A 23817-nucleotide genomic window follows, 5' to 3' on the forward strand; every position below is an offset into this window, starting at 1 on the left:
CACAACAATGGCATAATAGATGTTCAACATTTTTAAACCAAATCAAATGGGAATGAATAAAGGAGAAGGAAACATGCTGCTGCTGCTGTTGAAGTTGCCTTTCATCTTTAATAAATTATAGGCAGAAAACTAGCGCTTAAGATGACAAACTGTTGCACCGTCTGCTGTTAAACAAATATGAGGCAGACTGGGAAAACCTGTCAGATGTTGCTATGTTTTGAACACTGCTGAACAATAATATGCTTTGACATTCATTCATTTTCTGTATTGCTTATCCATCATGGGTCATAGAAGAACTGGAGTCAATCCCAGCTGTCACTGGGGGTGAGAGGCGGGGGTACACCCTGGAATGGTCGCAAGTCAATCCCTGGGCTAACACAGAAAGACATACGACCATTCACACTCAAATTCACACCTATAGAGGATTTCGACGTGACGTCACAGGTGATGTGACGCCCCGGTGTCCGCCATTTTGAAGGTCAAGCTAGCTAATGTCAACAACAGTAGCTAGTATGTTACTGTAGCAATGTTTACGTTCAGTCATTTGGATGACTGTTAAAACCTTTCAGTCTCAAGTTTTTCCTTTACTGTATTTACTAGTTTACTGAGCTAGCGCACTCGGGCAGGCTGAGAGTGAGCGCGCTAGCTCAGTAAACTAGTAAATACAGTAAAGGAAAAACTTGAGACTGAAAGGTTTTAACAGTCATCCAAATGACTGAACGTAAACATTGCTACAGTAACATACTAGCTACTGTTGTTGACATTAGCTAGTGATAACAGCTAGCTGCTAGTGCACTGTTACAACTACACCGACCCTAATAATACAGTTCTTGGTCATTGCCTGGTAACAGCAAATTTATAACGGGCCATGTCTCAACAGACTAAGAAGTTATTTCAATGACATTTAATAACATTTTGTTTATCCTGAGGACCGAAAGTAAATGAAAATGTGAACAAACCTTAGCTGTAATAAGATGGCGACCACCGGCTCCAGGGACGACCCGCTGATGTAGGCATGTTACCCAGCCTGGTTTTTAACGACATAGGTATACAGATCATGTGGGCCGAAGTCAGGTAAAGACGAGGGCTTGGTGTACTTCCGTACGTCAGTGAACAATCCTGGTGGAAGCAGGTAAACGTCGTTCTCTAAGCTTGCTAACCTCAATTTTTGCAAATACCTCTCCCTCTGCTCGCCCTGTAAATGCCCTACGTCGCTGGATAGTGAAGGTGTTTTCTGCATCTCGCTCCTTTTTCTTTTATGTTTTTTCCCTGGTATTTCCCACACGCCTGACTGCAGGTCAGGAAGATCACCCGTGCTGCAGCGCTGCAAAGCCAGAAAAAGATAGCCTGGTAACGTGTACGGATCACATACACCAGCATCATTGATTTTCTGGTGATATCGCTTCTTACTCGCGTCATCTAGGCCGGATAAAATACTCGACAATGAGACTTCATCATGATCAACAGTGTATCGCTACCGGTAGTCGCCATATTTGTGACCGTCAAAATGGCGCCGGCTACTTGTTGACATGGCAACGGTCACGTGGGTCGAAAACCTCTATGGGCAATTTAGAGTAGCCAGTTGACCTAATCTGCATGTCTTTGGACTATTCTTGGGTTTCACGTGATGTCACATCTGCCTCATTAGTTATGCAAAACTTTAGCTGGTGGTCAACCAAAGCTCAGTTGACAAAGCGTTTGTACAGAGAAGGTGCATTGCTCGCATGAAAAATGCCTAACGGTTGAGTTGATTTAGGTTGTTCGAATCGATTAAACTGTGAAACTGATAAAAGTTTCTTCAGGGTTCCCCGTGAACTAATAAAAAAGGGTGAACGAACACAGGATTTCACAAAAAAGACGTTGAGAAAAGTGGCTTTTGAACCTCTCACTGAAATCGAAGCCTGCTCGAGTTTGCAGTGATCACTTGGTGAAAGGTTTGTATCTCCCTCTCAGCTATGTCCTTAGTGTTTTCCAAGTACTTTTCTTGCTATGTGTCGTTATTTAATGGTACTTTTTTTTAGTCACGAAGCGCTAAAGTCCCCAGCTGTTTCTTTGTTTACTCCTCACAAAGTCCATATGCATGAAGGTCGTGACAAAATTCTTCCCCAGCCATACAGTTACAATGCGCCGTGATCACTTCTCCGTCTTATTTAACTAAGATCCAGGTCTTTAAAGGGGTTTCTGATGATCTTTGTGAAGGATTTACCTCAGAGATAAGAGCCAACACAAGTGAGAACCAAGCCAACTGTTGTTTGTTTACACTTCAACTTGCAGCGCTTCGTTGTAAAGACATGAACGAAAAGCTTAAAAAAAACATACTTACACGGGCAAAAACAATACAGGATTCATTCGGTAGTGACTTGATACCGAAGTCCTTTACCCAGCCACATACCAAGAAGTTGTAATCCTCCATACTCTTCCACACTTTCATCTGTTTTGCGGTGTAGAAGGATGTCTGCAACACCAGATAGTTCGAGATGTCGGGAAACTCGACTGAAGGGTAGTTTTCGAGATCGTATGACAAATCCTTCTTTCCCAGACCGTAGGGGTCGATTCCATTGCACATAGCAATCTTCTGAATATATCTAAAGCGATCAGTGGCATCTAGATTATGAGCATACTCTGATAAGTTATGGCTAGTTGTTTGCACTACGGCAACCGTTCTGGTTTGCTAGACCACCAGCTGTTTTACCGGAAGTGAAATCGCTGAGAAAAATCACGTGACTGAAACCCAAGAATAGGAGGAAACCCGAGCACCTGAAGGAAACCCTCACAGACACAAGGAGAACATGCAAACTCTACACAGAAAGGCCCCAGTTCAAACCTAGAACCTGCTTCCTGTGAGGCAATAATCTTAACCACTGCAACACCGTGCCACCCTCATGGTCATGTCTCTACTTTAAAAAAAACAAAAACAAACGTTATTCGAAATAGGCCGAATGATTAGCAAAGCAGCTTTAGGACCAAAACGGCGCTGGTTCAATTCGCTGGACCAGTAGGAATGGCTGAAGTGCCTGTGAGCAAGGCACTGAACCCCCAACTGCTCCCCAGGCTACTCTGGGTATGTTGTATGTCGCTCTGGATAAGAGTATCTGCTAAATGCCTGTAATGTAATTGAAATGATTTTATTTTGGCTATTTTCTAATCTTGTTTTGCCTGTCTGTCTGCAAAGATTAACAGTTTAACAAACAAAAACAGATCTCTAAAACCTTGCTAGCAATGTCGGAGTTTCTCATACAGTGAATGGCATAATTTAATCAGTTTTTTTCAATCGCTACCTGTCGCAGTGAAACAGATATGAGCCTCGATCAGTTCACTTTGTAATCCTTGTAGTTCTTGATACCATTGGGAAGTCACATCAACATCAAAACTGAGAAGGGCTCTTAAACACGCTATACAAACATACGTACAGATGGTATTCTCATGATGTTTTTGGTTTCAGTTCACTCGATATTGATTTTCTTTCTGGCCATTCTCTGCCCAATTCTGTCACTGGTGTGTTTCCTGATTGTCTCCAGGTCTTCTATGTTAAACCATTGTTTAATCTGTCCTTATAAACTAAACGCACCCTTGTGTTTCCTTCTCTCATCGTAAAACCTTGTTCATTTTAAATTGTTTTCTCTAATGCCTTCTAATGTTCTTCCCTGGTTTTCTTACACATTTTCCCTTGTGCTGACTATGGATTATCCCTGTTCAATGTTGTATGCATGTTCTCTAGCCCCTGGCAGAAATATTGATGATGATGGTGATGATCACTGGATTACTGCAAATAAACAACATGTCAATCTTACACACTTACAAAATGAAGACAGTGGAGGCTTGTGTTCTGGCGCTGGTGGAATGGAAATCGACTAATCACACATTTTCAATCAGGATAAACAAATTAAATATTTTATCGCTGCAAATCTGTAATTAGTCAGGACACTGTTGGGTTTTGGCAACACGGTGGTGGTTAGCACTGTCGCCTCACAGCAAGAAGGTTCTGGATTTGAGCCCAGTGGCCGACAGGGGCCTTTCTGTGTGGAGTTTGCATGTTCTCCCCGTGTCTGCGTGGGTTTCCTCCGGGTGCTCCAGTTTCCCTCACAGTCCAAAGACATACAGGTTAGGTTAATTGGTAGCTCTAAATTGACTGTAGGTGTGACTGCGAATGGTTGTTTGTCTCTATGTGTCAGCCCTGTGATGATCTGGTGACTTTTCCAGGGTGTACCCTGCCTCTCGTCTATAGTCAGCTGGGATAGGTTGCAGCCCTGCATAGGATTAGTGGTTATGGATAATGGATGGACTGCTGGGTTTCTGTGTGTAGATTATCGTCACACTGTGTTTTGCTGCTGGTGAGCAGGGTGATGGGAAAAGGGAGTCCTTGAATGGGCAAGTCATTCACACCTCTCTACAATAATATTGGTAAAGATATAAAGCAGACAGCACAATGAAAGCCCTTTTGATAGTAGAACAGTGTATACAACTGCCACAATAAAATTATAACATTTAAAACTGGTCCGGGCAACCTCACAATGAGCAGAATTTTTATTTTCTTTTTTTAAATTTTATTTATTTATTTTTTATTGATTGATTGATTGATTGATTGATGGCGGCACGGTGGTGTAGTGGTTAGCGCTGTCGCCTCACAGCAAGAAGGTCCTGGGTTTGAGCTCCGTGGCTGGCGAGAGCCTTTCTGTGTGGAGTTTGCATGTTCTCCCTGTGTCTGCGTGGGTTTCCTCCGGGTGCTCCGGTTTCCCCCACAGTCCAAAGACATGCAGGTTAGGTTAACTGGTGACTCTAAATTGACCGTAGGTGTGAACGTGAGTGTGAATGGTTGTCTGTGTCTATGCGTCAGCCCTGTGATGACCTGGCGACTTGTCCAGGGTGTACCCCGCCTTTCGCCCGTAGTCAGCTGGGATAGGCTCCAGCTTGCCTGCGACCCTGTAGAAGGATAAAGTGGCTAGAGATAATGAAATGAGATGATTGATTGATTTGCTTGTAGTTAAATGCTGTGAGGGACCTTCACCTCAGGTGATTAGACAAAGACAAATGCTGATAACTCGTAAATGTATTATCCATTAAAAATTGTCAGTAATGTTATTTCAGAAGTAGATGGAATTGTAAACTTTTTCAAAAATCTAGAACTTGGTGGTTGTGAAAAGGTCAGAATTTGACCATGTGAAAGGTTTTCTCAGTGAGTCACTCCAATGGAGACTTTTTTTTTTCTTGTAAAACACACCCACTCTAGATTTTGTCTGAAGCTGAACTGAAAACTTGAGCTGCAGAAATGAAAACCGCACAGTGAGCAAGCAAAAGGTGACTCAGTCAATCATAGTTTTATTTATCATCGATATGTACAATGAGGGGCGACATGGTGGTGTAGTGGTTAGCACTGCCGCCTCACAGCAAAAGGGTCCTGGGTTCGAGCCCCGTGGCTGGCGAGGGCATTTCTGTGCGGAGTTTGCATGTTCTCCCCGTGTCCACGTGGGTTTCCTCCGGGTGCTCCGGTTTCCCCCACAGTCCAAAGACATGCAGGTTAGGTTAACTGGTGACTCTAAATTGACCGTAGGTGTGAATGTGAGTGTGAATGGTTGTCTGTGTCTATGTGTCAGCCCTGTGATGACCTGGCGACTTGTCCAGGGTCTACCCCGCCTTTCGCCCGTAGTCAGCTGGGATAGGCTCCAGCTTGCCTGCGACCCTGTAGAACAGGATAAAGCAGCTAGAGATGATGAGATGAGATGAGATGTACAATGAGTCAAAGACTCGTAACAAATACATTTGAACTAATAAAAGATCTAAATCAAAAATATAAAAACAAACTACTATCATAGGCAAAGATCAACCACATGTTGGCCTAGTGGTTAGCGTGTCCACCTCTCAAGCGGGAGATCATGAGTTCTACTTAAGGCTGGGTCATACCAAAGACCATCATAAAAATGGTACCTCCTGCCATCTGGTGAGGCATGCTGCAATACAGATGTGAGTAGGGAAGTCAAACTCTTGTGGTTACCAGAGGACTAGCCCCCCACTGTAACCGTAGCTGTATAGGCGAGAGGCTGAGGGCTACTGAAATGGATATCGGCACCACACCCATGTGCCTCAAAGAGGTGGTTAGGACTGGGACAGCAGACTGCCTGGGAAGGCCAGATCCTGGTGTGGAAGGGACTTTGACTTGATAGGTAAATATCAAATAATCAAATTGAGAATATAACTAAATGCAGTTTCCTTCTATTGATCACAAATATTACATTTGCACAATGTGCCATGAGTAAGATTAATTTTCTTTATGGTGCTTTTTAAACTTGATTAAAGAATCAAGATGTCTCAGTTCTGTAGGGAGATTGTTCCACATATGAGTCACCAGATGGGTAAATGATCTGTGAGTCCATTTGCTGTTCAGTGTTGGTTGTGCTAGTATGAGGTTACCCCCTGTTAAATTATAATGGCTTTGTGGTATTTGAAAAAGTTCCTTTATGTAGTTCGGACCACAGGTCGAGACTAAGGCTTGATAAACCAAGGACAAGGAATGGCATGACTGTCGGTGTTCAAGTGTCTGTAGATTGGCCATGTCTAAAACATCTTTATATGATCAATCATAAGTCAGTTTGAAAATAGATCTAAGACCAAAACAGTTGGCTTTCTCAAGTTTATCACAGAGACTGTTAGCAATACCCAGTAGTAATTTGAAAAGTGGTAAAATGAAATCCTTCTATAGCTTCACAGCGGTGTTCACAACTCTGGAGGCAATTTCTGAACTGCAAAGCTTAATCGGAGAATGGTGCAAACAAAGGCAGCTCTTCATTTTGAAAAATAGAGCTCATGTTTTGGATTGGATCCCATGTCACTTCAAAATTACATTCCATCTTTTTGTCACAAATCTAATCCTGTACAATTTTGTTTGGCAGATATTAAAATAGCTCGTCTATAAAATGGCTGATATCACACAAAACCTGTGGGCAAATCAAGTCTTTTGGTATTCAGGAGATATGTGCACAGAAATATCAAACATTGTGTCTTATTTATGGTTGTAGGAGAATTTACAAGCGGGAAAAAAGCTCCTGAGAGCTCTCGAGTGTGTGTAAATTAATGTAAAAGAAGCCTCGCTATCTAAATATTGATTGATTTGCTTCAAATCTTGCAAATTGCAAAGAATTACTGCATTTTTTTTTTTACACAGAGTACACTCTCAAATTTAAACCGCTTATTTATTCAAGTACACACAAATGTAATGAAAATTTCATGAAACTCAGTCATTTCATATTAATGACCTGAAAGAAAGCAGTCCAGAACAAATCCATGAATTAAGGAAAATTATTTATTTAATAATCTATTCAATTATGAAAAAAAGTAATGGCACGCTATAATAGGATGAAGAGTTTGTGTGTGTCTATGGTAGTTAAGGGGAAGCCATGGCCTAATGGTTAAAGAAACAGTTTTGGGACCAAAAGGTTGCTGGTTTGATTCCCTGGATGATCAGGACTGGCTGAAGGGCCCTTGAGTAAGGCCCTGTCCACACGGCAACGGATTCAGGTGAATCTGATAAAATTGTTTATCGTTTCGGCCTGGCGTCCACACGGCACCGGCGTTTTGGGTGCCCCAAAACGAACTCTTTTGAGAACGGGTTCCAGAGTGGAAAAATCTGGCAATGGCCCTGTTGCGAAGTCGTCTGGATGAGTAGAACGGATTTGTTTACGATGACGTCACAACCACATGACTGTCAGTGCTTCACACCGGGTAGAAGTGTAACGAACTCGATGCAAGTTGTCAACAAATCCTATAACTTGGTTCATGAAACGCGCTTACAAAATATTTTCACTGTGAATATTTATCGTGTAATGGTGCAAAGTGAGAGAGAGAGTGAGAGAATAGCCCTTAGGGCAGAGTCTTTAGTCCAAACACTGCGGAAGTACTGAGTATAACCAAACCGCGCACTGCCCGTGCACTTTCCAAAAACAAAAACAATCCTGCCAGCAAAAATAGTAAAAAAAAGGAGCGATCTCACATCTTCAGATGTTGGTTTAAGTCCGACAATACATTCCTCAAAAAGGGCGTAGAAGAACAAAGTAATCCATCAACATGTATCATTCAATTTATTCCGGACCATTAAAGAATTCTGGAGGATATCAGAATGTTGGCGTACCGGCTTCCATCTACCCCCATTCATTCCTCTTTCCGTGTCTTTCGTTTTACGCTACTGATTAATAATCAAAACTTTATGTGACTGATGCTACAGAAGAAGGGGTTTATGCGCATGCGTATACTTCTTCTATTGTTCTGGTGTCTCCGATGGGACCGTCTTACAGCGCACCTAGAGGTGTGGCATGTTAATTGCATCGTTTTCAGCAAGCGTTGCATTGCCATATGAACCTGATATTTTACTGATCCGTTGCCCATGTGGATGCGATATTTAAAAAAAAAAATCTCGTTGCCGTTGTCGTGTGGATGTAGCCTAAGGCTCTACTAAGAGTGATGGTGAACCTTGTGTCTAATCAGCCAAAGAAAAACTGGTGATGTGATTATCAATTCCTGGCCAAAACTAAATGATGGCTGACTGTGTTGCTGGAAGATTTAGCAAATGCCACACTTGGTAGGCGCTCTTTCACTGTTTAGCCACCATTTTGTTGTTAGCTCTCTGTGAATTTTGCCTTTTATGGAGTTTTGTGGGCGGCACTAAATGCAAATCAGCTCTTCTGTGAATTTACAGCTGATTTACAGTCGGCATATCAGGTGACAATTCTAATTGAATCCAAATTGATTGAAACTGCTCTCATTGAATTCAGAAATGAATGCAAAACAACGCACTTTTTTACCAAATTAAAATATATTTGTCCATTCTTGAGATATTACAACTCAAAGACTGAAAAAAACCCCAGCTTAATTTAAAAAAAAACCCTGCCATAATATTCTGTATATGAGGATCACATGGTCCAAAATGGACCTCATTAATGAATGAGATCAAATGTTTTTTCTTAATAACTTTTCTATTTTTCAAGATATTTGCATGGAAATAAGCAGGCACATAGATGGTTGTCTACTTAATACAAAGTTTGAAAAATTAGTAAAAACAAATTACTCAAATTAGTATTTAATTTGTATTAATTATGCTAATTATGTAAAATATTAAATCAGTACACTCAATACAAAAGTAATAAAATATTATTTCCAATACCCTCTTTGTGCTCTGTAGGCCTTTGAATTTCTCAAAAGTAGAGCCTACTAGTGTTTTTTATTAAATAATATAAATGATTATTTCGATTAATATTCACAGCTTTCAAGGTGAACCTCGAAAATGCTGTCTGATCCACATCCAATAAACAATTCCAATTAATTGAATTGAAATTGACACTTGCGTTTCTGACTTCCATTTTTTTTTAAATCTCATTCAGACCACTAAGCTCTCAATATTTTTCATCAAAACAACTACAGTCACAGTATGTTCTAAAATAGTTATTTATTTACATGAATCAGTTTGATTTGAAAAAAAAAAGTAGGTAAAGCTACGAAAACTCACTTCAGAGTCTCCTGTGAATTGTAACATAAAAACTAGCTGACAGAAAATTTTGCTGAATACTTCATCAGAAACAGTGAGAGTGAGAGAACATCCCTATAGAAGTTATTTGATTGAGATTCATGAGTAATCTAGTCGGAAACCGATGAGAAGAGCTGGAGAGCCTGACAACTTTCCTGTGACTCAAAAAGAAAAAGCACCGGCAGTTTCCTGACGTCACGCAAGCGGAGTGTGTACTTTGTTATACCAACTTCAACCTGCCCTTACTCCCAAAGTACTGAACAGATCTTAACGAGATGAATTTCTTTCGAAAGCAGAGGTTATAAGCTTTATAATGATAGTATTTACAATAGAAGATATTCAAAAGTTAAGGAATGACAGGTTTGGAAACTTAGATGAGCGTCTGCATGGACAATTTTAACAGCACGGACAGTGAGCGTCTGATATGCCTAGTGACAGTTATAATTACAAAGAAACGTACAGTAGCACTGAAACATTTTTAAATCTGATGGAGAAGTTTTGTTTGTTTTGTCCTGTACAAACATGTACGGAAGCCGAGAGAGGCCCTTCATATAATCCTTTTTTTTATTCACCTTGTTATCCCGAGATAACGACATAATTAATTCAGGATCTCGAGAAAACAACACAACTAATTCGAGATCTCGAGAAAACAAGACAATTATTTCGAGATCTCGAGAAAACAAAACAATTATTTCATGATCTCGAGTAAACAGCTGAGAAATGGTTCATTCAGGTGCGCCAAGAGACTTGTGATATGCTAACTTTGGGGCTATTTCTCATTCTGTATAGACGCAACTTTGGTCATTAGAATGTCTGGAATAATCGATCACCTAATAAGTCAATATTTTGATCAGGGGTTAAAAAGCCATCGTAAAATGCCATTTCTGCTCTGTTACATGTCCGCCAATTTCTAAGTCTTCGTTGTCTGACCCACAGGGGGCGCAGCTCTGCTAGAAATCTCAGCTGTTTTCTCGAGATCATGAAATAATTGTTTTGTTTTTTCGAGATCACGGAATAATTGTCTTGTTTTCTCGAGATCACGGAATAATTGTTTTGTTTTCTCGAGATCTCGAATTAGTTGTGTTGTTTTCTCGACATCCTGAATTAATTATGTCGTTATCTCGGGATAACAAGGTGAATAAAAAAAAGATTATATGAAGGGCCTCTCGCGGCTTCCGTAAACATGTATACACAATCTTACTTTTAAAAATAATAAATGAAACTCATTGAGAATGGGTACATAAATATTTAGTAGAATCTGATTCACACTTGATATTCACAAATGAGATCTGGTTTTTACTGATAACTAAAAATAACATTTATGCTATAAATATTTCCATGTCATCCATGTGAAAACGTGTCCTGTTGGGTGATGAAAGTGTTGTGATATCACACACTGATATTGAGGACAGAGCTGGTGGTAGAGTTGGGATTTACGTTGTCTTTCATGAGGAGTTTAGAGCATTATTGCCAGTTGTTTATTCAGGTTTGTTTTCTGTTGTTGCTAGTGGGCAACGTCTTTTGTTTTTTTAAAACAGGCAATGGTGGGCAGACCTGAAAGCTGCCTACTGTTGTTTACTACATTACCCAAAATCCCAAAGGAGGCTGTTGCCATGCTTTCGGAAAACATCAGATGGGCTGAGACTCGCATCTTGGAGGGAGATGGAGTGGGGTGTGAGGGATGATGTTCAGAGGAGATGTAATGCTTTATGCTCACACTTTAACTATAAAATGACTCTATTACAAAAGATGGAGAGAGCTGAGACGAGAACAATTGTGCAAATTACAGTCAGAGACTTCCTCTCTGTTCTCATAAACCTACCTGTCCATTACTTCAAATCTTTGCTAATTGCATTGGATATATACAGTAAAAGCACTATAGCCAATACATATGCCCCAGAATGCTCTAGGATTCTAGAAAGCTCATGTGTAACCAGTGTGTTTAAGCTCACTACAAGCCTTTATTACAATAACAGTTTTAACTGAGAGGGATTAGTTATACAAAAATACATGAACTAATATGGACACAGTCAGGAATATATAATCTAAATGTCCACAAATCTGTAAAATTGATTACAGAAGGAATGAAAGTCTCTAGGGCGTGTAATGTGACCCAACACAATTCAGAATCATATTTTATCCATTTCAATTTGTGTCCATTTATAGTTACATTTCATGTTACAAAAGTTAGTTCAGGCGACACGGTGGTGTAGTGGTTAGCGCTGTCGCCTCACAGCAAAAAGGTCCGGGTTCGAGCCCCGTGGCCGGCAAGGGCCTTTCTGTGCGGAGTTTGCATGTTCTCCCCGTGTCCGCGTGGGTTTCCTCTGGGTGCTCCGGTTTCCCCCACAGTCCAAAGACATGCAGGTTAGGTTAACTGGTGACTCTAAATTGAGCGTAGGTGTGAGTGTGAATGGTTGTCTGTGTCTATGTGTCAGCCCTGTGATGACCTGGCAACTTGTCCAGGGTGTACCCCGCCTTTCGCCCGTAGTCAGCTGGGATAGGCTTCAGCTTACCTGCGACCCTGTTGAAGGATAAAGCGGCTAGAGATAATGAGATGAGATGAAAAGTTAGTTCCTGTTAGCACTGATGTTACACCATCTCATTCCCTCACTAGACTCTATGTATTCTCTCTCATGATGTGAATAAGATCCCCCCCAAAAAAAAGTAGCTTGTCATGTTACTGAGAAATCAGAAAGCACAAAAACCTTAGTCTTCAAGGTTACAACTTTACCTCTGACAGTTACAAAACATCGACACTGGAGACTCCTTCCAAAATGCTCAATAAATATTTCCTGCTTGGGCTGCCACAGAAGGGGGTCGCTAGATAGTTCTTCTTTGCTGTGCCAGCAATAGCCGGCAAATTGCAACCTCCTCTCTCAGATGGTGACGGATAATGGAGGGATATTACCGCAGAGCTATTTGTGAGGTGATCTGTCCAGGTGGCATTTAGAGCCGCTCGCAGCATGTGTGTAAAAACCCCATCGAGTGATGACTGCAGCTTTGCAGTCAAGGTCCAAGTAGTTGATCCATAAACCAGGATTGACTCAACAGTGGCTGAAAAAAAGTTGTGTTTCAGGTTGAATTTCTAGACCTTGTCGAGGCTGTTAAGGTCTTTCCATGCCTTGCTGAGGCGAAGTTCTACATCGCTATTAGTGGAGGCAATGTTACTGCCAAGATGCATGAATTCCTTGACCTATTTGACCTTGTCACCATGATGGCTCCTTCTATATTGAAGACCATAAATTCATTTTTTTTTGGGCATTGACGTCATCATCTTATCCCTTGTCCAACATTGTTGCCATGTCAGAGTCCATGTGGACCCTATCCTGTCATATTAATTGGAGCCTTCCTGCCTTACACCCTTCCTGCTGCAACCCTCCCATTTCAGGGCCTGGGAAACAACCATTCACACCTCTAGACAATTTAGAGTAGATATGCGTGAAGAATATCCAGTGAAGTTTTGGTAGCCTTTCGGGAGTTCAACACATCTTGCTCTTTCAAAATATATCTTCTGCTTTTAATCTTCTGCTTTAAATCTGACTCTTTTAATGAAGCAACCCTCGCAGCCATGTTTGTGTACAAATTGTCAGTCATTCACTAGCGCAAAAGTTTTACATCTCTGACGTGTCTCTTTTCCAGTTTTTTGATATCTGTTGGTTTACCTGATACTATCTACTATCTATATATTTTTTCTCTTGTAAATATGCATGAAGAATATATAATGAAGTTTTGGTAGCCTTTTGGGTGTTCATCGTGTCTTTAGTTTCAGTTTTCAGTTCATTTATTTAGTGTTTAAACCTAGCACTGGATCTTCTCTCTTTCCCGGCCAACAAAGAAATGATTGTGCACATGTGCAGCCGAAAAGTTTTGTCATTTGATCTTTGTATCAGTTCTGATATGTGATGTCATGTTGTCTTGACAATGTGCAATAACATAACAATATTGCATGCTCATTCTCCATTGAGGAGAGTGGAGTAATACATGGAGGATAAGCGATATGATAACAATATTACATGTAATGCCATCAATAAACCTGCTAGAAGGGAACAGAATACGTGTTTTTATTCCATTGAAAAAGTGTCCTGTATGTATAATAATTCCTGATGTTTCACTCTCCCGCTGACTGGATGCGCATTGTCAAAATGGCAAACTGGCTCAAAATTAAAATTCTTTTGATTAACTTGCGATTTTTTTTTTCCTGGATGTGTCCATATAATATAAGGAACATTACATGATATGCAATATATGTATTTAGGAATCATTTGTATATAAAATCACTTCATTTTGCTTTTACTTAAGTTATTGAACTTATTTAAATTAATTTTATTTTTATTTATTCTTTTTTAAGGACTATTTTATCTTCTATTTTTAGACATATTTACTTCTTCCTTGATTCAGGAGCTTGGTTGCAATTTTGAATTTCCATCCGGGGATTAATAAAGTAATTCTGATTCTGATGATGGAATGAAGATATGAAGTTTAATATTCTTGTGTTGAAAAATATTTCACTCATTCGCTTCACTCACTCACGATTTATACATTCACCACTTGAAGATCTCATCTCATCTCATTATCTCTAGCCGCTTTGTCCTGTCCGACAGGGTTGCAGGCAAGCTGGAGCCTATCCCAGCTGACTATGGGCGAAAGGGGGGGTACACCCTGGACAAGTCACCAGGTCATCACAGGGCTGACACATAGACACAGACAACCATTCACACTCGCATTCACACCTACGGTCAATTTAGAGTCACCAGTTAACCTAACCTGCATGTCTTTGGACTGTGGGGGAAACCGGAGCACCCGGAGGAAACCCACGCGGACAACATGCAAACTCCACACAGAAAGGCCCTCGCCGGCCACGGGGCTCGAACCCGGACCTTCTTGCTGTGAGGCGACAGCGCTAACCACTACACCACCGTGCCGCCCCCCACTTGAAGATAAACTCCATATCTTCATACAACCATGTAATATCCTCTCTATATTATGATTGAGGTATTATTATAATTTTCTATTCTCCTTGTAAAAATCCTGTTTTGCACAGATCTGGTGACATTGCTTTGAACGACCAGGTCATCTGAGACAAGAGAAACGACTGTGGCTAAATATAATTTTTACAAGTAACATCATTCACCCAATGACAAATCACTTGCACTAAATTAGTCATTTGTCTTTGTTGTCATTTAGCTGCAGGGTGACATGGTGTGCATTGTAATGATAGCCTTTTGTGCCCTTCATCGGTACAACTCATAGGTTTTCTTCCTTTACAATATGGCTTTACAAGATAAAAAAAATCATTTAATATTTACAGTTTCATTCAGCATACGAAATGGCTGAATTACATAATAAAATCTTTTTTTTTTTCAACCACTGAGAGAAATATAAGTAGGAGTACAAGTAGGCTGTTTGAAGGGGATGAATTTAGTTTCCAGAACAAAATACAAAGAAATGACAGAACTCTTGGAAAATAAATCAAAACAGTAGGACGACTAAAAAAGTTCAATTATTCATTTCTTTTGCCAGAGAGCACAACAACTGAGCTTGATCATTATCCTTTTTTTGTATAAAGAAATAGGTCGTACTGTGTGCATTCTGGATTAAAGTAAACAATGACTGTCCAGACAAGCTGAGTGCGCTGAAGGTAAAGACTGCGAGTCGTATCATGAGTCATTTTTTTTGAAGGATCAGCAGTACAGGGCTTTCAAATGGAGCTCAGATTTCTGTCTGGTCTATAAAGAGATGATGAGTTGATAGCACCTGGGCGTCTGATCATCATGCATATTTCATCTGAAAAGCTTACTTGGTTTGAATGCCATTGATGCAGCAGGAGCATTTCATCTGCAGGGTTCTCTCAGTTCTGTGGCAGGTTTACCACATGAGCGCATGCATCGCATTAAAGGATTTCTATTGAAAATAAAATATTTTACAGCTTATTCCATGGGCTATTCCATGTTGGTTGTTTGATGTTCGGTTATCTTCAGGCACTCGGTACAAATGTATATATTATTACAAAGATCATAATCCGTGATGAGATTTTAATTTCAGTTTCAAAACAACTAAAAATCTCATCTCATTATCTCTAGCCGCTTTATCCTTCGACAGGGTCGCAGGCAAGCTGGAGTCTATCCCAGCTGACTACGGGCGAAAGGCGGGGGACACCCTGGACAAGTCGCCAGGTCATCACAGGGCCGACACATAGACACAGACAACCATTCACACTCACATTCACACCTACGGTCAATTTAGAGTCACCAGTTAACCTAACCTGCATGTCTTTGGACTGTGGGGGAAACCGGAGCACCCGGAGGAAACCCACGCGGACACGGGAAGAACATGCAAACTCCACACAGAAAGGCCCTCGCCGGCCCCGGGGCTCGAACCCGGACCTTCTTGCTGTGAGGCGACAGCGCTAACCACTACACCACCATGCCGCCTTGTAATAAATTTGTACTCATTAAATAAGTTTTATTTCAGAATTATACTGTATGTGGCTACAAATTGACACTGACAAAGAATATTTTAAATAAATACAACAAATTGCAAAGACTCTCTCAAAAAAAAAAATGTTGAAATATGAGACACATGTAAAATCTCCTCCATGAGGGAGTCCAAAGAGCTCTCAACACAAAAGAGATACAAGGCTATTGAACAGTACAAGCCAGAGAATACATAAAAATACAGAAAACGTGGAGTTAAAATTGCAATCATACATTCATGCCCCCCCCACACACAAACCCATTGAAAATCAGCAGCCTTAAACTCAGAGACTTCATAAACTATTATTATTATTATTATTATTATTATTATTATTATTATTAGGCATATTAGGTGAAAATTCAAATACAGTCCAAATTGCTTGGAACTGCTCTCATTGAATTCAGAGTTGAATGCAGAACAACATACCTTTTACAGAATTAAAATATGTGTATCCGTTCTTGAGATGTTACAAATCAAAGATAAAAAAAAAGGCTTAATTTTTAGAAAATTGCCGTAATATTCTGTATGAGGGTCACATAGTCCAAAATGGGCCCCATTAACCAATGAGATCAAATGTTTTTTCTTAATAACTTTTCTATTTTTCAAGATATTTACATCGAAGTTGTATACTGAATACAAAGTTAAAAAAATTAGGAAAAACATATGATGTAAATTCATGCTTAATTTGGTATTAATTATGCCAATTAGGACAAAATGTTAAATCAGTACACTCTCTTCTTCAAAGTTTCACCAAATCGCTTTATTTGTGCAACGTAAAGCTGATCTTAACTCTCATTTATACATCACAAAGAAGGAGAAATCAGTGTTAATTTTAAAATACGCATAAATAAGCATTGAATATCATTCACATCTACCATTCGCTATCAAAATAAAGTAATAAAAGATTATTTCTAATACCTTCTTTGTGTGCTGTAGGCCTTTGTATTTCTCAAAAGTACTGGAAAATATATAAAAAAGTGTTTATATAAAAGAATATAAATGATTATTTCGATTAATAGTCACAGCTTTCAAGGCGAACCTCGAAAAAACTGTGTGAGCCACATCCAATAAACAATTCACATTGGATTGGATTGAAACTGACAATCGCGTTTCTGACTTTCGTTTTTTTTTTAATATCCTTCCAACCACTAAGATCTCAATATTTTTCATCAACTCAGCTAAAATAGTTATTCTATTCGAAAATAGTTATTTATTTACATGAATCAGTTTGATTTGGAAAAAAAAGGGACCGTAGGCGTGAATGTGAGTGTGAATGGTTGTCTGTGTCTATGTGTCAGCCCTGTGATGACCTGGCGACTTGTCCAGGGTGTACCCCGCCTTTCGCCCGTAGTCAGCTGGGATAGGCTCCAGCTTGCCTGCGACCCTGTAGGACAGGATAAAGCGGCTAGAGATAATGAGATGCATGAGGTAAAGCTATGAAAACTCACTTCAAAGTTTCCCGTGAATCATAGCATCAAAACTAGCAGACGGAAAAATTTGCTGAATACTTCATCAGAAACAGTGAGAGTGAGAGAACATCCCTATAAAAGTGAGAACAAATTATGTTACTTACTTTTGAATCTGGATAGAATAATTAACATTAATAATTGAACATAAGCTTACCATTCTTATTGTATCTGTTTGCCAGATCGTAAGCCAGTAATCCAGATGTTGAAATGTTGACATGTTTCATCTCATCTCATTATCTCTAGCCGCTTTATCCTTCTACAGGGTCGCAGGCAAGCTGGAGCCTATCCCAGCTGACTACGGGCGAAAGGCGGGGTACACCCTGGACAAGTCGCCAGGTCATCACAGGGCTGACACATAGACACAGACAACCATTCACACTCACATTCACACCTACGGTCAATTTAGAGTCACCAGTTAACCTAACCTGCATGTCTTTGGACTGTGGGGGAAACCGGAGCACCCGGAGGAAACCCACGCGGACACGGGGAGAACATGCAAACTCCGCACAGAAAGGCCCTCACCGGCCACGGGGCTCGAACCCGGACCTTCTTGCTGTGAGGCGACAGCGCTAACCACTACACCACCGTGCCGCCCCCTGTTGACATGTTTAAGAACTGAAAATTCAACTCCTTTTATATTTGTTTGTTTGGTTGTTTGTTTGTTTGTTTGTTTGTTTGTTTGTTTGTTTGTTTGTTTGTTTGTTTGGGTGAGGTTCTTCAGATTTCGGTAAAAATTACTGCCATGACCATCCATTTAAGTGTGAAGAGTCAGAATTATATGTTGAAATAACAGGATAGGAACTAAAATTAATGACACATTAAGTCAAATTAATGATAAAAGCAGATAGTAGACACAGTAAGTTGTTGTACAGTTGGACGTCCTGGTAAATTGTCCAGTTGTTGAAATGTTTGAAGTGAGTTTGACACCAAAAATCCTTTTGTATATATTATCATCCTTTCTGGCCTTTTTGTTAAAATTTTAACTTTTTGAAAAAAAATTAACTAACATGACTGTCAAAGCCTCATTGTGTCATAAGTGTCATGATCAACATGGTGAATTTAGGAGCGCAGCTCTGAAACCAATCTTTGGAGCTTGGTTCTTCTGGTTGAATCTAAAAGGAAGCAGCTTGATTGGCCAGTGATCTCTGGATGAGATGAGTCACTATTTCAGTAGCATTCTGTTGTCTGATTCTTCTCGGTTCGGTGGTTTCAGAGCCTGTGTATTTCCCCACCTGTCACATCTGTTTACGACTGATCAGGTCTGATGCTTCCACCAGAGTGGACCTTGTGCTTTCCTCCTCTCTAAAAGCCACACTGTCCCATATAAACTAAAGATTCAAGAAGAGGGATAAAAGGTAATCGAACAGAAGCAGTACCTGTCTAGGTGGTTTGAACAGCTTGGAAAGTGTAACTTTTATGGATGACCTGTCTGTTGAACCTTTGCAACATGTTCTGCATCGCTCAATATCAGCTGCAGTGGTGTCATGTTATCCAGCACTAAATACACTTTACATTAATGGCATTTAGCAGACGATCTTATCTAGAGCAACATACCTAGGGCAGCCTGGGGTTAGGTGCCTTGCTCAAGGGCACTTCAGCCATGCTTGTTGGTCCAGGGAATCAAACCTGTAATCTTTTGGTCCCACAGCTGCTTCTCTAACCATCAGGCCATTGGTTTTTAAGTAACCAAGCTTGTGCATTCAAAGTGGCCCATGAACTCAATTCATAACTTGTGCTGGCAAATTAGTGAGGATATTTTTGTTTGTGGGGCGGCACAGTGGTGTAGTGGTTAGCGCTGTCACCTCACAGCAAGAAGGTCCGGGTTCGAGCCCCGTGGCCGACGAGGGCCTTTCTGTGCGGAGTTTGCATGTTCTCCCCGTGTCCGCGTGGGTTTCCTCCGGGTGCTCCGGTTTCCCCCACAGTCCAAAGACATGCAGGTTAGGTTAACTGGTGACTCTAAATTGACCATAGGTGTGAGTGTGAATGGTTGTCTGTGTCTATGTGTCAGCCCTGTGATGACCTGGCGACTTGTCCAGGGTGTACCCCGCCTTTCGCCCGTAGTCAGCTGGGATAGGCTCCAGCTTGCCTGCGACCCTGTAGAAGGATAAAGCGGCTAGAGATAATGAGAGAGAGAGAGAGAGAGGGAGCATGTGTGCTTGACTCATTCCCAGTGTGTAAAGCCTGACTGTGTGGTGCTCTGACCAGTCACTGATCAGCATTGTTCCCAACAACCAATCACTGATGATCATTATTCTCAACGACTATTGACTGATCAACCTTGTTCCCAATAACCAACCACCAATCATCAGTATTCCAAATGACCAAAGACTATTCACTATTATTCCCAATTACTGAAAAAATGATCACCATTTTTCCAAATGATTAATTTTCCTTCTTCATGTAAGATATTTGCATATGCAAATGCACATGACAATTCAATGACAAGGCAAGTGATATCATTTGCTGACTTGTAACAACTTTGTGAGCATGTATTATCTAGTGACAAAAGTTTATCATAAAGAAATCATTGTTTTTTTTGTTTTTTTTTTTGTCTCTGCAGGCTTGTTTAGTCACAGCAGCTTCCTAAATGCCTGTGAACATAAGTACTGTGGTCTGGGGAAGCACTGCGTGGTGGACCATGTGACCGGTCAGGGAGAGTGCCAGTGTCTGGAGCACTGCAAGCCGCACTACAAACCTGTATGTGGATCTAATGGGAAACTGTACCAGAACCACTGTGAGCTGCACCGAGCCTCGTGTCTTGCCCGTCAAAGAATCACCATTATACACAGCGAAGAATGCTTCTATAAAGGTGAGGAAGAAGACTGCATTTGCAAATCAAACATTAGGTATGTACAGTACAATGCCAGTTATCAATGTACACAACTATATCATTCAATAACAAGATACATCAGCAAGTAAGATTATTCACATTGTTAAATAAAAAGTTCTACTCTGTTGAGGTGGCAGACTTTAGGATGTTCAATCCAAATTCTAATCAAGTGGTGAGTTAAAGAAAAGTCGAGGAAAGAAGTAGGGGAAAAGTGCACCATTGGCGGAGATGGCTAGGTCTCTTATTGAAAGCCCTCTCATTGCCATAATCTTCTCAATCTGCCTCTCCTGCCACGCTCATTCACGCTTTGCCAAATCACATTTGATCTGTTTCACAGTGTGGATGACATCTGTTCTGCTCATTAGGTCTGCTCTAATAGTCTCTAATTATTCATCATCTTCCAAGAGTTTGTTTTAGCTGTAGATATTGCCCTGCATGATGGTCATACACAGTATTAACTCAGATTTGTCTCAAAACAGTGATCATTTGTTCCAGTAAATTTGTGCTGTTTTATTTCATTTAGTTATTTTTGTGCAGCAGAGTGAAAACACAATTTGCATCAATGATTAGAAGAAACCAGCGTTGTAGTCGAGTCACTAAACCTCAAGTCCGAGTCCAGTCTCGAGTCCCTCAGTGTTGAAGTCCAAGTCACCCTTAGCAAAAAGAAGTTTATTCAAGTGTACTATGAGTATACTTATTTTTTACTAAAACTGCAGAAGTATACTTGAAGTTGACTTTTTATAAACTATATTTTATATACTTAAGAATAGTATAGTGAAGTATACTTGAAAAGTATAAATAAAAGTCTAAGACTAAGTACATTAATACTAAGACTTATACTGTAATACTAAAACGTATACTTTAGTATACTTTTCACGTTTTTCTGCCACAAAGTACTAATACTTAGCATATCTTGCTCCAAGTGCATAATAAGGTCAAGTCATTGACTCATGCTTAACATTTAATTTATATATTAATATAATATAATGCTGGAGTTTAAAACTTTACAGTATATAGTATGTGTGCTCAATTGCATTATCTTTATGTACCTTAAAATCATACACAAAAACAGAAAAACTTTTGACTTGACTTTATTGATCAATTTCTCCAGTAAGGAAGGACTTGATTTCATAGGTCTTTATTTTTGAAATGTTTGAAAATATATCAAACTTGTTTTCAACATTCTGTCTTGTGATTTTGTAAATGCATCACACTCTTGTGTACATACAGTATGAGTAAACTTTAAGAATACATTAAGGAGTATATTTCCAGTATATAAATAGTAAGCTACAAGTAATATGCCAAGCAAACTTAAAGTATAACAAGTAAACTAGTGAAATAACCAACGTTTATAACAGTATACTTAAAGTATACGATAATAAACTAAAAATAGGGACTTGAAGTATGTAACTAAGGGGTGTTGTGGCTCAGTCAACTAAAGCGCCATACCATAAATCTGGGGACCTGGGTTCGATTCCAACCCAAAGTAATTTCCTGATCCCTCTCCTGCTCATTTCCTGTCTCTACACTGTCCTATCCAATAAAGGTGAAAAAAGCCCAAAAAAAGAAGTATATTGATAAGTGTACTTGTGGTATACTTTAAGCATGCAAGAGGGATATACCAAGTACATTGATAGTATATAGATGAGTGTACTTTTGCAAACTTAAAATGAACTTTAAAGTATACTTTTATAAACTTGAAATGTTCCAATTTAGTCCGAAAAAGTATTAAATTTGTATACTTTCTAGTACACTAAAAGTACATGGTCTGTAGTATACTTGCTATACTTATACTCATACTGAAGCATACTTAATAAAATGAACTTTAAGTATACTACTTTTTGCTAAGGGCACTAAAGAAAATTGAGTCAAGTCTGAGAACAAGACTCCAACCGCACCATGGCTATTGCTGCCTTTATGTGGAACTGTGTTGGACTAACGTTACTGCTCGACTGCCCCATTTTAGTAAATAGGCTACAGATAAAAAAAAAAAAAAACGTGTTTAATGAGTGTGAATATTGTTTGTTTAATTTAGAAATTACATGTGAGGCTTCATACTAGCTTTGTACTAGCTCTGTCGGCAGATTTGCAAAGTAAAATTTTGTGTCAAACAGTAATTGGGAAGTAAGTGTAGGAAGGAACTAAAGTAGTGAGTGGAGAACTGAAAAAAAAAAAAAAAGTTGCATCATTGGATCGGTCCAAGGAATTATTCAAGCCAGACCTTTGGAGTTGTTGGTCCATGTTGAGCACATCTATTTTGAAAAGGCATCTTTCTATTGTTGGTATGAACATAGGGCTAAAGGCCAATTTATGCTAACAACCCAGTCCCCGCAGATAGCGTCGCAGACAGTGTCTGCGTAGCCCCCCCCACCTTCGCAGACGCTCTGCGCGCACCTCCCAAAAATTGTGACCACCGCAGAAGCCTCGCAGACAGCGTCGCAGACAAGAGGGCTCTGATTGGTCCAATCTACATCCGCTGTACACGCACTTCCGCTTCCCTACTTTCCCGGTTTGGTTTGTTTTCACGACCGCCATTTTTAAAAACACGAGCAAAGATGGAGCAGCACAAAGAGCAGTTGATCGAGGAAGTGAGGAAGTACGTACATCTATACGACTCCAGTTCTAGTCATTATAAGTAACCGGAGGATAAACACTCCACTAACCACACCCACCAACTACTCCTAGCGATTTCGCGACTTCGCGCCCCCTTGCTTTGTGGCAGTGAATAACATCGTGCACGCCTATTACTCCCCGCTCAACGATAAATTACAACTGTCTGCGAAAAGCTATCTGCGAAAGCCTTGTCACAAGAGCATGCAGAGGCCTTAACTAGTATGATTTCCTCACACAGTAAATGTCACACTTTGATGAGGTTTTTGGAGAGCTACAGTATGTGGCATAGCAAAATGGACATAAGCCTGGATGTCAATTCATTTTGTAATCAGAGATTTCAAAATTTAGCCAACGGAAGTGAAGTTACAGAATTTGACAGAGTAAAAAGTTTTCCACTTTTTACTCTGTCAAATTCTGTAACTTCACAATTTTTTCCACCCCTCCTAGAACTGCCACCTTATTGTGGTGGAGGGGTTTGTGTGCTTGAATGATCCTAGGAGCTATGTTGTCGGGGGCATTATGCCCCTGTTAGGGTTTCCCAAGGCAGACAGGTCCTAGGTGACAGGCCAGACCAAGAGCAGTTCACCAAAAAAAACCCCTATGGAGAAAAAATCCAGGACCGTGACGTCGCCCGGTAGGACGCAGCCGGGGCCCCACCCTGGAGCCAGGCCTGGGGTTGGGGCTCGTATGCGAGCGCTTGGTGGTCGGGCCTTTGCCCATGGGGCCCGGCCGGGCTCAGCCCGAAGAGGCGACGTGGGCCCGACCTCCTGTGGGTTCACCACCCACAGAGGTAGCAGTAGGGGTTTGGTGCAGTGTGGATTGGGTGGCAGTCGAAGGCAGGGGCCTCGACGACCTGATCCCCGGACACAGCGGCTGGCTGTTGGGACATGGAATGTCACTTCGCTGGGGGGGAAGGAGCCTGA

The 23817-nt window shown here is 40.5% G+C and overlaps 1 protein-coding gene across 1 annotated transcript in view; it reads left to right on the top strand.

Moving 5' to 3' along the window:
• Positions 1-23817, top strand: part of fstl5 (follistatin-like 5) — a 427630-nt gene that overhangs the window by 83601 nt on the left and 320212 nt on the right. Inside the window, exon 5 of the mRNA XM_060926685.1 lies at positions 20012-20260. Coding sequence (XP_060782668.1) covers positions 20012-20260 — 249 coding nt within the window. The remainder of the gene's footprint in view (positions 1-20011; positions 20261-23817) is intronic.

This window comes from Neoarius graeffei, chromosome 8 (genome assembly GCF_027579695.1).
Source record: "Neoarius graeffei isolate fNeoGra1 chromosome 8, fNeoGra1.pri, whole genome shotgun sequence".
Classification (NCBI taxonomy): Eukaryota; Metazoa; Chordata; class Actinopteri; order Siluriformes; family Ariidae; genus Neoarius; species Neoarius graeffei.